The sequence below is a fragment of the Fusarium subglutinans genome, assembly GCF_013396075.1.
Source record: "Fusarium subglutinans strain NRRL 66333 chromosome Unknown NRRL66333_c0000446, whole genome shotgun sequence".
Taxonomy (NCBI): domain Eukaryota; kingdom Fungi; phylum Ascomycota; class Sordariomycetes; order Hypocreales; family Nectriaceae; genus Fusarium; species Fusarium subglutinans.
Genome location: NW_023502509.1, coordinates 1,305 through 13,623, shown reverse-complemented (window position 1 = coordinate 13,623; position 12,319 = coordinate 1,305). Strand labels below are relative to the sequence as shown.

The 12,319-nt window shown below is 45.8% G+C and overlaps 5 protein-coding genes across 5 annotated transcripts; 2 read left to right on the top strand and 3 right to left on the bottom strand.

Moving 5' to 3' along the window:
* Window positions 1–1,521: 1,521 nt before the first annotated feature.
* On the bottom strand, window positions 1,522–3,328 carry FSUBG_13968 (MFS sugar transporter; the record flags this gene model as incomplete). The annotated part of the gene is made up of 5 exons (XM_036678914.1): window positions 1,522–1,753; window positions 1,808–1,827; window positions 1,882–2,317; window positions 2,370–3,059; window positions 3,108–3,328. The coding sequence occupies 5 exons, from the start codon at window positions 3,326–3,328 to the stop codon at window positions 1,522–1,524; spliced, it is 1,599 nt and encodes a 532-aa protein (XP_036530573.1).
* A 539-nt stretch (window positions 3,329–3,867) lies between these two features.
* On the top strand, window positions 3,868–5,294 carry FSUBG_13967 (transcriptional regulatory moc3; the record flags this gene model as incomplete). The annotated part of the gene is made up of 4 exons (XM_036678913.1): window positions 3,868–3,896; window positions 3,945–4,047; window positions 4,097–4,721; window positions 4,768–5,294. 4 exons carry the CDS (start codon window positions 3,868–3,870, stop codon window positions 5,292–5,294), a joined length of 1,284 nt encoding a protein of 427 aa, XP_036530572.1.
* A 462-nt stretch (window positions 5,295–5,756) lies between these two features.
* FSUBG_13966 (DUF89 domain protein) lies at window positions 5,757–7,169 on the bottom strand (the record flags this gene model as incomplete). Its single annotated transcript, XM_036678912.1, has 3 exons — window positions 5,757–6,735; window positions 6,785–6,901; window positions 6,955–7,169. 3 exons carry the CDS (start codon window positions 7,167–7,169, stop codon window positions 5,757–5,759), a joined length of 1,311 nt encoding a protein of 436 aa, XP_036530571.1.
* Window positions 7,170–7,778: 609 nt separating this feature from the next.
* FSUBG_13965 (anhydro-n-acetylmuramic acid kinase) lies at window positions 7,779–9,318 on the top strand (the record flags this gene model as incomplete). The annotated part of the gene is made up of 3 exons (XM_036678911.1): window positions 7,779–8,015; window positions 8,071–8,549; window positions 8,604–9,318. 3 exons carry the CDS (start codon window positions 7,779–7,781, stop codon window positions 9,316–9,318), a joined length of 1,431 nt encoding a protein of 476 aa, XP_036530570.1.
* Window positions 9,319–9,736: 418 nt separating this feature from the next.
* FSUBG_13964 (lactose regulatory) lies at window positions 9,737–11,887 on the bottom strand (the record flags this gene model as incomplete). Its single annotated transcript, XM_036678910.1, has 3 exons — window positions 9,737–11,555; window positions 11,621–11,819; window positions 11,875–11,887. 3 exons carry the CDS (start codon window positions 11,885–11,887, stop codon window positions 9,737–9,739), a joined length of 2,031 nt encoding a protein of 676 aa, XP_036530569.1.
* Window positions 11,888–12,319: the final 432 nt, after the last annotated feature.

Here is a 12,319-nt window from a genome sequence, read left to right as displayed (position 1 = left end):
AGTTATATTTAGTATATTAAGCTATTAGTTTTATACTTTATTAACTTCCTTTTATTTACTAGCTTATTAATAGTTTTATTTATATAGTTAGTATAAAAAAGTTATTTAATATATTAATCTTTACCTTTATCTTTACCTTTACCTTTACCTTTACCTTTACCTTAGCCTAGGTTTAAGTATAAATACCTTTACTTAATAACTTTTTAAACTATAGCCTAGGCCTAGGCTACTAACCTTAGGCTATAGCTTTAAAAGGCTATTATTAGTATAATATAGTTACTTACCTATATACCTACCTATATACTTAATAGCCTACTTACTAACCCTTTTTCTCTTTTTCCTTTTTTACCTTTTTAGCTTATTTTATAACTAGCTAAGCTTATAGCTATAGTTTAATATAGCTAGCTATAAGCCCTAATAATATATATACTAAGACTACTATAGCCCTTTTTAAGAAAGCTATTATTAGGCCTATTATAGCAGTGCTTATAATAAGATTATAAAAAGATTATACTATACTAGGCAAAGTAGCTATAAAGGCTTAGGGTTTAATTTTTTTATAGTTATTACCTTTATAGGCTAAATAATAACTTTTTTACTTTTTACTTTCCCTTTCCTTTTAAGCCTGCCTTTATATTTATAAAAGTACCTTAGTTTACTAAGCTACGCTAAGGCCTTACTTAGGGTTAAATAGTGCTTTTTAATTAGCCTATGCTAAAGTAGTAGTCTAGCTACTAGTAGTATAGTATAGCCTTACCTGTTTTAATTAATAAGACTACTACTTTATTTAGTAGCCTATATTATACTATTACTAAACTAAAGGTTAGACTAGTAGCTTTAAAAATAAATATTTTTTTACTATTAATGTTCTTATATAGTTATTATATAAAAGCAAGGATATATATAAGGAAAGAATAAATACTTTATATTATTAGCTTTTAAGCTAAGTAGTTTATAACTATAGCCTTATATAGTATTACTAAGGGTACTAAAGGGTTAAGACCTGGTATTACTTATATTTCAAGCTAGGGCTGCCTTGCTTATAATATAGAATTATTAATCTGTATTTTAAATAATTATTTCTTTACAGATTTTACTTTAAGCTATTAGTACACTTAAGCACGAAGCGGTTATTAAAACTGCTTCGATGTCAGACTCTCATTTTACATAACAGACTGTTGATATAATGCTGGGTACCTTATGCCCAGATGGCATTATGTGAATCGACTTCATCACGCCTAACAGCGCTGATGAGCGTACGCTTATGCCTTTGACACGACCCCTTGCCCAAGAAACGAGGCGCGTCTAATGCCTACTATAGACATGCATTGTTCTATAAATAACTAGCTGCAACTCGTTATATTTCGTAATAATGTATAGATTATAAAATAATTATCTGTAGCCTCACTATGTATTCTCCAACGCGGCTCTTAACACTACCTCGATCTCGCGGCTACATAAGTACGTGTGAGCCCTTGCTTGTTAGCTTCCAGCCGCATACAAGGCGATGAAGAACATAGTTCATACAGCCTCGATGTGTGATTCAATCAACTTATCCTGTGCCATTGAGTCGCTCCCGTTCTTCCCTTCATTTAATCTTTCACGCAAGAGAGCTGTACGCTTGGCGAATTCTTTCTCCTCATCCCAAGTGAACGGACTCTTACTAGCAAAGAGATAGTCAACTTCTTCCAATGTACGGCCGGCAGTTTCGGGGAGGAAGCAGTACACCAAGGGAATGTATGCAAACATGGCACTAGAAAAAGGTCAGCAGCCACTTTTAGTTTCGAGCATGTCAAGGGATACTTACGCTCCAAACACGTAGAAAGTCTATAAGTCTAGTCAGAAATGAAAAATCCATGGGTAGCTGAGGCGAGTCCGTACCTTTTCGTCGATACCTGAAAACATAACAGGCACCAAGAGTGAACCTCCACCATAGCCTACAGCCCAACCGGCCACGCCAAATGCGTTTCCCTTGGCTCGAAGCCAGGTAGGAAAGATTTCGGTAGGATATATAAAGGGGATCAATAGCCAAGAAGAACTAAAGATCAAGAGATAGATAAAAACCATAGCTGAAGCTGCTGTGCCATACTGAACAGCCTTGTCTGGGTTGTTAACGGATCCCCGAAAGAGACCACCGATGATGAACAAGGTAATACCGAGTGCTACAGCACCCCAGTAAAGGGTTCTTCGGCGACCTACCCTATCGATGGTAAAGGCTGCAATGGCTGTGCCCAAGATACCAACCAGCATCAGTATACCTGACAGCCAACCGGACTTGACATTATCAAAGCCGGCCGTATGATAGATGGTTCCAGAACTACGATGCCGTTAGCAACCTGTTTTTATTTTTTCCAAGAAGAATAACTCACTAAATGACCACGGCTGCAATCCCAGTGCCATACTGCATGAGCACCTGGAGCCAGAAGGCAAGCTGGATGCGGCGGCCAAGATGAATGTCTCCGGATCCGATGCCGAAAAACATATTGAAGTAGTTGGTTTTGGCGAACTGAGACTCCTCTTCCACTACCGTCACAATCTCTCGATATTCCATTTGCGCATCAGGGTGTTGAGAGTCACCATCCCCCCGCAGCTTGGCAATAATTTCCAATGCTTCATCACGCCTGCCGGCTTTGACCAGCCATCGCGGGGACTCCGGGACCAATAGGCTCAGTATCGCCAGGACGATTACGGGGATGATTTGAATCGAAAACTCGAACCGCCAGCGAAACTGTCCACCGCCCGCCTCAGTAAAGGACGTACCGAAACCGATCCACGCTGCGAGGGCGATGCCAGAGAAGTTGGCCAAGAATGTGAGAGCGATTTGCTTACCTCTGTGTGAGGCAGCAGAAAGCTCGGCCGTCCACATAGGCGCAATGACGAGGATGAAAGCCACACCCATGCCAGCCACGAATCGTGCGCAAAGCATGTGTGCAAGGTTAACAGCAGAGGCTTGCAGGATAACCCCGGCCATACACCAGAAGCATGCCATCCACATACCCTTGATACGACCGTGGTTGTCGGAAAAGCTGCCAGCCCAAAAGGCCGCGAAAAGAGAGCCACTTTGTAGCATTAGTTACCGTTTCTTGTCAAACTAAGGGGACACATACAAGTAATATACGGCCGCAATACCGCCCTGGAGCATGGGTTTGACGACTTTGTCTTCATCGTTTGTGTATCCCATACGTCGTCCGAACTCCGGTGAAACAGTCACAGCGCCCATGACGCCCTGACTGATGCCTTCGTAGGAGATTGCAACGGCGGAGGCAGCGGTAACAAGCCTGAGCAACTGCTGCCCGGACATGGACTTCCAGCTCTGGCGATTCCACATGATGCTGAAGAATGAATGTCGCAAGATCAATGCAATGATATGTGTAGTTGTGTGAAGGTAGTATTGGTTGGGTTTCGATATCGCTGATTGGAAAGGTTCTTGTGATGATCAAGATGTCCCCATTATATCTATCTATTTCTGCTCCCCAGAGATTGCGATGCGAGTCTAGGACTCTAGACTACTCCAACCCCGTGGGGATTTAGCCACAGCGCGATGCGGAGAATTTGCCAAGGAAACTTAGTGAGCAGTTTCCTCGTCTCGAACTACTAACAAAGGTTAGTTTTAAATTTGCGGCTCCGTTTTTTTGTCAACATAATGATAAATCATTAGCCAGTAATGTTCCCATGATGACACTAAACTAGAAAAATTGAGCATAGATGCGGGGATGTTGCACTAGTAAACTCAGCATCAACGGGCAGTTCCACTCCCCCGACATCCCTCGTCTCGAATCTCTGTTTTTTTTCGTCTCGAATTCCTTTCCCTGCTTCTCGTATCGAAATCATCCCTTGCTTCTACAATCAAACAACAGCCTGAGGAAAATGGGTCGGCTGCGATCTCGTAACGGCTGGTAAGTCGGGTGAGCCAATGCTACAGATTGATCATTGACATGGAATAGCCTGACGTGCCGAAAACGTCGCGTGAAATGTACGCCTCCAGGACAGGACGAAATTGGTAGTACTGACTTCACAGGTGATGAGACGAGACCGACTTGCGGGGTAGTATGTTCAATTGTTCAAACGACAAGATACCGGAGCTAAATGAAACTAGTGCCTCAAGAGGGATCAACTGTGTCGCTGGGACGATCCAAGTCCTCGACTCAAAATTAAGCAATACCGGCCAAAGCATGTGGAAGATTCAGCCCCTAGTGAATATTCCTTCTATCCTCCGGAACGAGATATTCCCTTGGCGGAAAGGGACTCGCCACCACTCCATCCTCTACAGCAGCCGGATTCCGTTTGGTGCCCCGAGACTCTCACGTCGCCGACTTCAGCGGCTTCAATCCTCGACCTTAGTCAACATGAATCACCAAACCAGTACAGTGGTGACTTAACCACAAGAGTATCTAGGATGACCCCTGTCCCTCCTGCGCTTCAACGCCAGGAGGCTTTCTATCTGCATCACTTTTCCACGCACGTGGCTCAGTGGCTAGACTGCACAGATGCATCACGACAGTTTATGCTCAATGTGACCGTCCTGGCCAGGAGCTCACCCATTCTTCTATATGCAATCATTTCTTATGCCGCACGCCATTTAGGTGACAACAATTTAGCAGATGAATTCCAAGAAAAGTGCATAGTGCTTCTCATTCCCTTGCTAAGTACCGAGACCATTGCCCACGATGAGACTATCCTATGCGCCATAGTCATATTGCGCGTTTGCGAACAACTTAGTGGTAAGTATCGTTGAACAGTCGCTCTCCTTGTCTAACCATACCGCAGTAACTGTGACTGGCGGTGATGAGGAGAGACATCTTGCTGGGTTGAGTGCTCTGCTCAAGGCATCTCAAGGACAACAGGTTGATCCTTCGGCACCTACCCTCTCTCAAGCTGCGTTTTGGGTTTATGTGAGACAATCCTTTTACAATGCTTGCATCAATCAGCAGCCACCCAACTTGAATTTCGACTTGGTGTTGATACCACCGCCATCCGTCATCCATCAACAAGCTGTCGACGCCAAGGCAGAGACCGCCTGGGCAAATACCATGGCATGGATTTGCGCTACGGTGATGCAATTCTGTTTTGGTGGAAGTGTCTTGTATCCAGAATCATCGACAAGGATGCAAAGATGGTACGAGCTATCAGAGGCCGTTGAGAACTGGAACAAGACAAAACCAGGCACGTTTGATCCAATATGGTCTGGAGAAACAGGGCTGGGAGCAGATCCCTTTCCAGAAATTTGGTTTACGGCAGATTGGCATGGTAGGCACAAATTCCTCAACAATTTCCCATTGGCCCACGGAACCTGATGGTGATCAGTTATGGCATTTGGGTTTTACCATCTCGCTAGGATGCTTTTAAAGGTCTACCGTCCATCTCCACGATTTGCCATTCGAAATGTCCGCCGGAATCTGCCAGAGTCTGATGTGAGTTCATGGTCATAAGAGTAACGTACCTCAATTGACATCATCTAAGGAATCTGTCATGGAGCATGCCCGAGCCCTCTGTGGAGCATGCAAAGGTTCGCCGGGAACTGTGCCCTCACTCATCACATTATGTCACTCCACGTTTATTTGTAAGTCGGACCATCTTGTCAAAACTCAGAGCTGTCTAATCTATGAAAGGGGGTCCCTTGATGACAGATAAGCGAGAGCAAACAAGCCTGGTACGCATGCTTGAGGATCTCGAGTCATCGCATGCCTGGCCAACTGCCTGGATAATCAATATTTTGCGAGAAGAGTGGTCAAACTGCCAGTAGCACATTACTTGTCTCAGACCCCGTCGCTGAATGATATAACGGCATGTTTCCCATCCCGGACCCACCCCATCTCGGGTGCCTCCCGGTCAAGTCGCTTGACAGCCTCCTCACTTCCAATTCCAACGCAAGTGTCGGACTTGTTTGTTCTCAACGCGAGAACTTTGATACCACTTCGATGCCCGAGTGGACCAAGTGAAGACTTGAATGTCGTTGTATGTGGCCAGAGACCGTCTCTAGTCAGCTTTCGATAATTCAAGTCTCCTTTCCATATAGTCAAATAGCTGTCCTGGAAACGCTGAAATAGATCGGGTGCTACAGCGACCATGTCGTTAAATGACCAAGGTGTCGTCCAAAACGAGTGAACCTCGATACTCAATAAGCCGAGTTCGAAATACTTGTCGATCTGAGTGGCCAAAGAATTCAAGCCTATGGACCGCAGATGGTCGAAGAGGAAGTCAATGTCGCTTGGTGTTACATCGCTGACAAACCAGGGAAAACATTTTGCATGCAGAGTGATGCTTGTCCCGAGTCCAGATGCAATGAGGTATGCCGCGTAGAGGACGTCTGCAAATAGTTCAAAGCCAGCATTGTCGAGAATGATGTCCATATGTCGATTCTCTTGAGTCAACCGACTCTTTTGCAGATAAAGCCACACATCTAATGTGTCATTATCAACAATATTCCGCTGACTCTCCTCGATCGCTGCGCTTCCTTGTAACTTCTGAATTTCCTCCAGACTGAGGTTGGTCAGAAGAGACAAATCTGTTGCGTTTCCCCATAAAGCCATCTCTGTCATTTCAGAAAATACAAGTCTTGCTGCACCGTCATCCAAGCTTCGGAGTGGCTCTGTCGTATTTGTAATCACTTGAGTGACCCTGCTCGCCAGCTCCTGGACGCCCATCTGCGACCTGACAAGGGTAGAATCCTTTTGACGTTTGAACACATCATACCCTTTCCAGGAAGATGACATGGAAAATAACAGCTGCACGCGCCTACAGAAGTTAGCATCGTTTGGCGGCACACAATAACTCCAAAACTAACCGATACAGGTAGCATTCACCATACAACCATGGACAGTTGAGCCAGGTTAACCTGCCCATATTGAGGAGAAGCTGGTTATATGACGCAATATCTGCCGAGCCATCGTCTTCGAGTGGGCTGAGCTTTGTTTAGTGCTGAACCGACCAGAGAAGATCATAAGGAGCACTCACCAAAGCTGACCATCACCAGTAATTTCCTCTCTGAGTCTCACAAGACTTCTCGCTATCGAGTCAATTTCGTCAAGTGCACGGGATGTAGCAAGCTCGGCACCGGTTGCACGGACATCATCGACCATGCCCTGTACAAGCTTCGGCCAGCGAGACATGGCAGTCTCTTGCGCCATGCTGCCATCGTCGGACGTCCATACGGACCGAGGGATTGCCATTTCTTTATGCATGCTCTTTTGCTGAATGTCTGTTATTGTTATTATCAAGTGACAGAAAAAGAAGTTCAAGGACGTGTTGTTACGAGAATAAATAGGTTTATATGCCCTTTCTACTGGACTTGCTTTATCAATTGATTAGACAACTCTCCAACAATTTGATTCTGGTTAGGCTTACTGGCGGAGACAACATGGAAATACCCAAGGTTTGTGACTCGTGCTTAGCATCGAGACGAATTGCCCAAAACGGCACTTCGACGCGAGAGAGGCTAAATTAGTGCTAATACTAAGAACTCGCGGAGAGGTTGTCATTTCTCTGTGAGGTAAGCTAGTCACCAACAGAAGATCATCTCCTCGGGGAGTTTACTAGTTACTATTGCTCTTCGCTCATCACTCATCGTCACGAACTTCCCAACCGGGGATTTCAAATGCGATTCGTATCGAGGCACCATCGAATACACATCATATTAAATGTGCAGTCATGTCCGTAAATGTATTCTGAAGCTATTCAACAAATTTTGACATACTGAACCAAAAATATCTTTCTATGTGTTCTATCTCGCACAGATATTGCTAAGGTCTCGAAAAAGCTTCATAACATATCATCTTACCATGACTCGACCGCAAGCCCATCAGAATTTGAGCCGCCCCGCTACCAACGGTCACTCATATGGATCCAACGGTAACTCCTCCAATGGAAATGGCCTTGTTAAGTCATCTACCACTGGTGCGCTCGACTTAACCGTCCTGGGGATGAACAGTGGCACTGCCATGGACGGTATAGATTGTGCACTTGTTCGATATCACCAAGAGTCTCCGAATGCCCCACTTCACATGGAGCTCATTAAAGTATGTTGCACTTCGCACTATTCACTTTCTCGTCCGGTGCTGACTACATACTTAGTATGATGAGATGCCCGTACCTCAGTGGATCAAGAAACCCGTTCTCACGATGCTCCGGGAAACCAAGACGACTCCCTCAAAAATGTCGCAACTGAATGTGCAACTTGGACAGATGTTTGGTGATGCTGTCAAAGAGTTTTGCGAGAAGCATGAGATATCCATGGACAGCATCGACCTCATTGGATCACATGGACAGACCATTTGGCTTCTCTCTATGCCGGAAGAAGGGGAGACGCGTTCTGCATTTTGCCTTGGGGAGGGTACAGTTATTAGTGCCATGACCGGTGTCACAACTGTGACAGACTTCCGAATGGCAGAGCAAGCCGTGGGGAGACAGGGTGCCCCATTGGTCGCTCTCATTGATGGCCTTCTGCTCCGTCACCCGACCAGGTGGCGTGTCTGTCAGAATATTGGCGGAATTGCCAATCTTTGTGTCATCCCCCCTGATTCCGAGGGTGGAGTGGACGCAATGGTAGACTGGTGAGTAATCCTCTACCTATATATCACCCTAATGAATGTGACTAACATCTTTAGGGACTGCGGCCCTGGCAACATGTTCATCGACAACGCTATGAGATATTTCACCAACAGCGAGATGGAATACGACAGAGACGGCGAATGGAGCGCCAGAGGCACTGTGCGCCAGGACATTGTGGATAAGTTCCTCGCTACAAACAAGTATTGTAACCATGCTCCTCCCAAGACCACAGGTCGGGAGACATTTGGGGATAATGAAGGCCAAGAACTAATTAATGAGTGTCTTGCTGCTGGATGCGATAAGTATGACACTCTGGCAACCATTACTCGGATAACGGCCCAGAATATCATCAAGCAATACCGCACATTCTTCCCTCGCTTCGGCATCAGCGTGGATCAAATTGCAGAAATTTATATGTGCGGCGGTGGTGCCCGAAACCCGACCATCATCAAATATCTCAAGGACCAGCTTCCAGATACAGAGATTCGGGCGCTGGATGAGACTGGAGTCCCATCGGATGCCAAGGAGGCAGTTTCTTTTGCCCAGCAAGCCATGGAGGCCATCTTGGGGCGGTCAGCTCTAGTTCCTGTCAATAGTGACAGCCTAGTGCATAACACTATCTCGGGAAAGATTGCCCCTGGCAAGAGATGGCGCGAGATTATGGCATCAAGTATTCTATTTGGGAACGGTCACTCAGCCTTGCCCACAGTCAAGGAAATGATTGTGGAACGGCCTTATACTGCATGGAAAGCTATGCAAACTTTTGACTGAGTGGTTACAGTGACTTAGACTAGTACAATTGTAAATCTTGTTTCCTACTAAGCCTGCTATATTTGCAGAAAACACTTCTGCAGCTCCCACTACTGACTTGATTTATCTAAAGAGAAAGTTACACCAACAAAATGAACTATGAGTGCTAAGGTTACTAATAAGGAGACTATATTCACCCTTCTCTATAGCCTAGACACTCTGTCCTTAATGTTATCCCCGTTATTTAGCAACTGATAAACTAGTCTTAGGGGGGGATGAAAGGACGCTATTATAACGTAGAGTAACTAATAATCTAAATCTAGGGTAACTAATTTTTAGTTAATAGACTAATATTATAAATAATAATATACATATGTATTTAGTTCTAGTTTTTGCAATTAAAGATATACTTCTGTATTTTTACTATTAACTACTGATATTATGTATCGACAAACCCATCTTCAGTCCAGGTACAATTTGTATCCCATGACCAATCTTGACATAACATATTCAATACATCGTCGACCTCCAATCCATCTGCCCATAAATCTGCGCCCTGATCAAAACACTTACTGTCGTTCATGTCTTGTTCAAGGCAAGACTGTTCTCCTTGGCGCATTAAATCGCAACTTGTTTCGAAGATTTGGCTCACAACTCCCTTACTACAACGTGCGGTCAATGACCAATTCTGCATCTCCTCAAAGAGCCCCAAAGCCTTGTGGACCTGGTTACGCCACTCAGGAACACTAGCACTCTGGGGCTTCCACAGCATGCTCAGTAGGGGTATCATGGCGGCCTGGTAAAGAAACCATACGGCGTTCCATCCTGACATCTGATGGTTCAGCCACGTCTTGGCTATATCTTCAATGGCTATCTTTGAAAGCTGTTGGCAATTCTCGATAGCGTCTTGATCAACCTCTTGGTCCGTTTGATGGTTAGTTGTCGCATCCAAAAGTGCTGGACGATACAGAAGCATGCGCAAGTTCCAGTATCGCCATCTCATAATGCACCGAGCAAGATGAACCGGTTCATCACAGTCTCCCTCTTTTGAAAGGATAGAGGGTAGTTGACTATGCCAATTGATCAGTGCCTCATCGAAACGATCGCGGTCCGTGGCATTGAGAACAGGAGTTACAGCTAGGCTATCCTGTATCTCAGTTGCAATTCTGCAAAAGCGAATGTTCTCAATAAGTGTTGTCATTCCCATATCTTGCTGAAAGTTTTCTTCGCCACCGTCGATCCCGAGCTTGGGGAGTTGAATGTCAATGGAAGGAGAGAAACGACCGAAAGAGGGACGGCCGAGGGTTGTCGTTGTCCAAGTGTCCAGGCAGACCAAAGACCACCAAGTGCGTCGCCTCACTTCTACTACTTCAAACTGATTGCCGTCTCCGTCCTTTTGTGAAGACTCTCGATGGAAGCCAAGTGCACTCGCCATCCGAAAGGCAGCACCGAGAATAGCATTGCCTCTATTGGGCCGGTTGATGTAGTGAAGATAATAGCCTCCAGCAAGAGCAAGAGCCTGTAGCGTTTCGATGCTACTGCTGCCAAAAGCGTTAAGGTCGAGGTGCCTCATGGCCTCGGTGTAGTATTTGCAGTGATCCCGATCACTGGACTTGCTAGATACAATGCTTCCCATGGCCAAGACCATATTTAAGAGAGCAAGCCAAGGCGAATCTTGACGCTGGCTTCCAAGGTAATTCATTCTAAATGAGGTTTCATCGAGCATTGGGGTAAAGATATGAATCCGTTGGAAGTATGCGTCAACTAGTGCTTGTCCCTTGCTGTTCCATTTTATGCAAGGGTGTTCCAACAAGGACCTGGAGGGATGATAGCAAGGTCGAACCTCATCATTCCTGGCGATGTTGTTGTTCATGCCTGCCTGGCGAGAGGCTAGCAAGCCACGTAACTGAGGCCGAACCTGGAGCATAGCTGCAAGCGCCGCTCTGATGGATGAAATGCCGAGATACGATGCCTGTCGGTCAAACGGCAGGGACAATGCGTTGACATCATCAGCCTCAGCAGGCAAGGGATCTCGCTCACGTCGCTCTTCGTCCCATTGTGAGTCTTGAGTAACAGACCTTTGAGGGGTGCTGTCGGAAGGGGAAGGTAAGACTTTATCAGTCGACCTTCCATGCAAGACGGCTTCACGAAGTTCCTGGTCTGATAGCAAGGCCAAGTGCGGAATACTATGATTGGGGAAAAGCCGGAGCAAGATAGCATCGCGTTCTTTAAGACTTTTGGACAAAGTCTCTACTGTTCTGCCACAATCGTTAGAGTTTTCTCATAGAGAGCCTGACTCTTTTCAATTCATTTGAGAACGGACCTCTTTGAAGGCACAACACGCTGAATCTGCTGGGTGTAAACGCATCTTGCCTGTAAATCCCTCGACTCGCATTGGTTACAAGGCTTTCGGCCGTCGCAGCGTATCTTTCGCCGCTTGCAGTTACCGCATGCATGCAGACCTCGCGTAGGCTTTGACTCTTTGAGTGTCCCCGAGCTCGAGGGTTCAGAAAAGCCCTGGACTTGTGAAACACAATAGTCAGTCAGAGTATCATGGTCAAAGACAACCAAACCTACAGGTGGAGAACATGTTGAGCTCAGATGCGGGCCAGCAGTTGGCCTTTTGACTTGCACAAGTTGGAGGGAGCAAAGGTGAAGGTAATTCTACCAACCTAGACGTGAGGAGATGGCAAGTATGAGTCGCGGAGTGGCAAGATTGCTTGTCTTACGAGTATGGTCCAATCTCATCACACACACGTGGTACAAATGCGGCGTGCGGCGTATTGTGCTCCGTACCTGGGGTGATTCTGAAAATCTGGGGAAACAACGTCGACGGAGTTTGATGGGGGCAGTTGCTAGCCAGAACAGGAGCGGAATAATAGCATCCGCGGCTGAATTGGGACTAGTCTGTCACTTATAGCCTCGGTTACGCAATGGATCTGCATGATCGGCTCTCCACTTACCCGAGAGCAGTAGGTTCTGTATTTAATGTAAATTCCATTCTGTTCGATAGTGTGTTTTC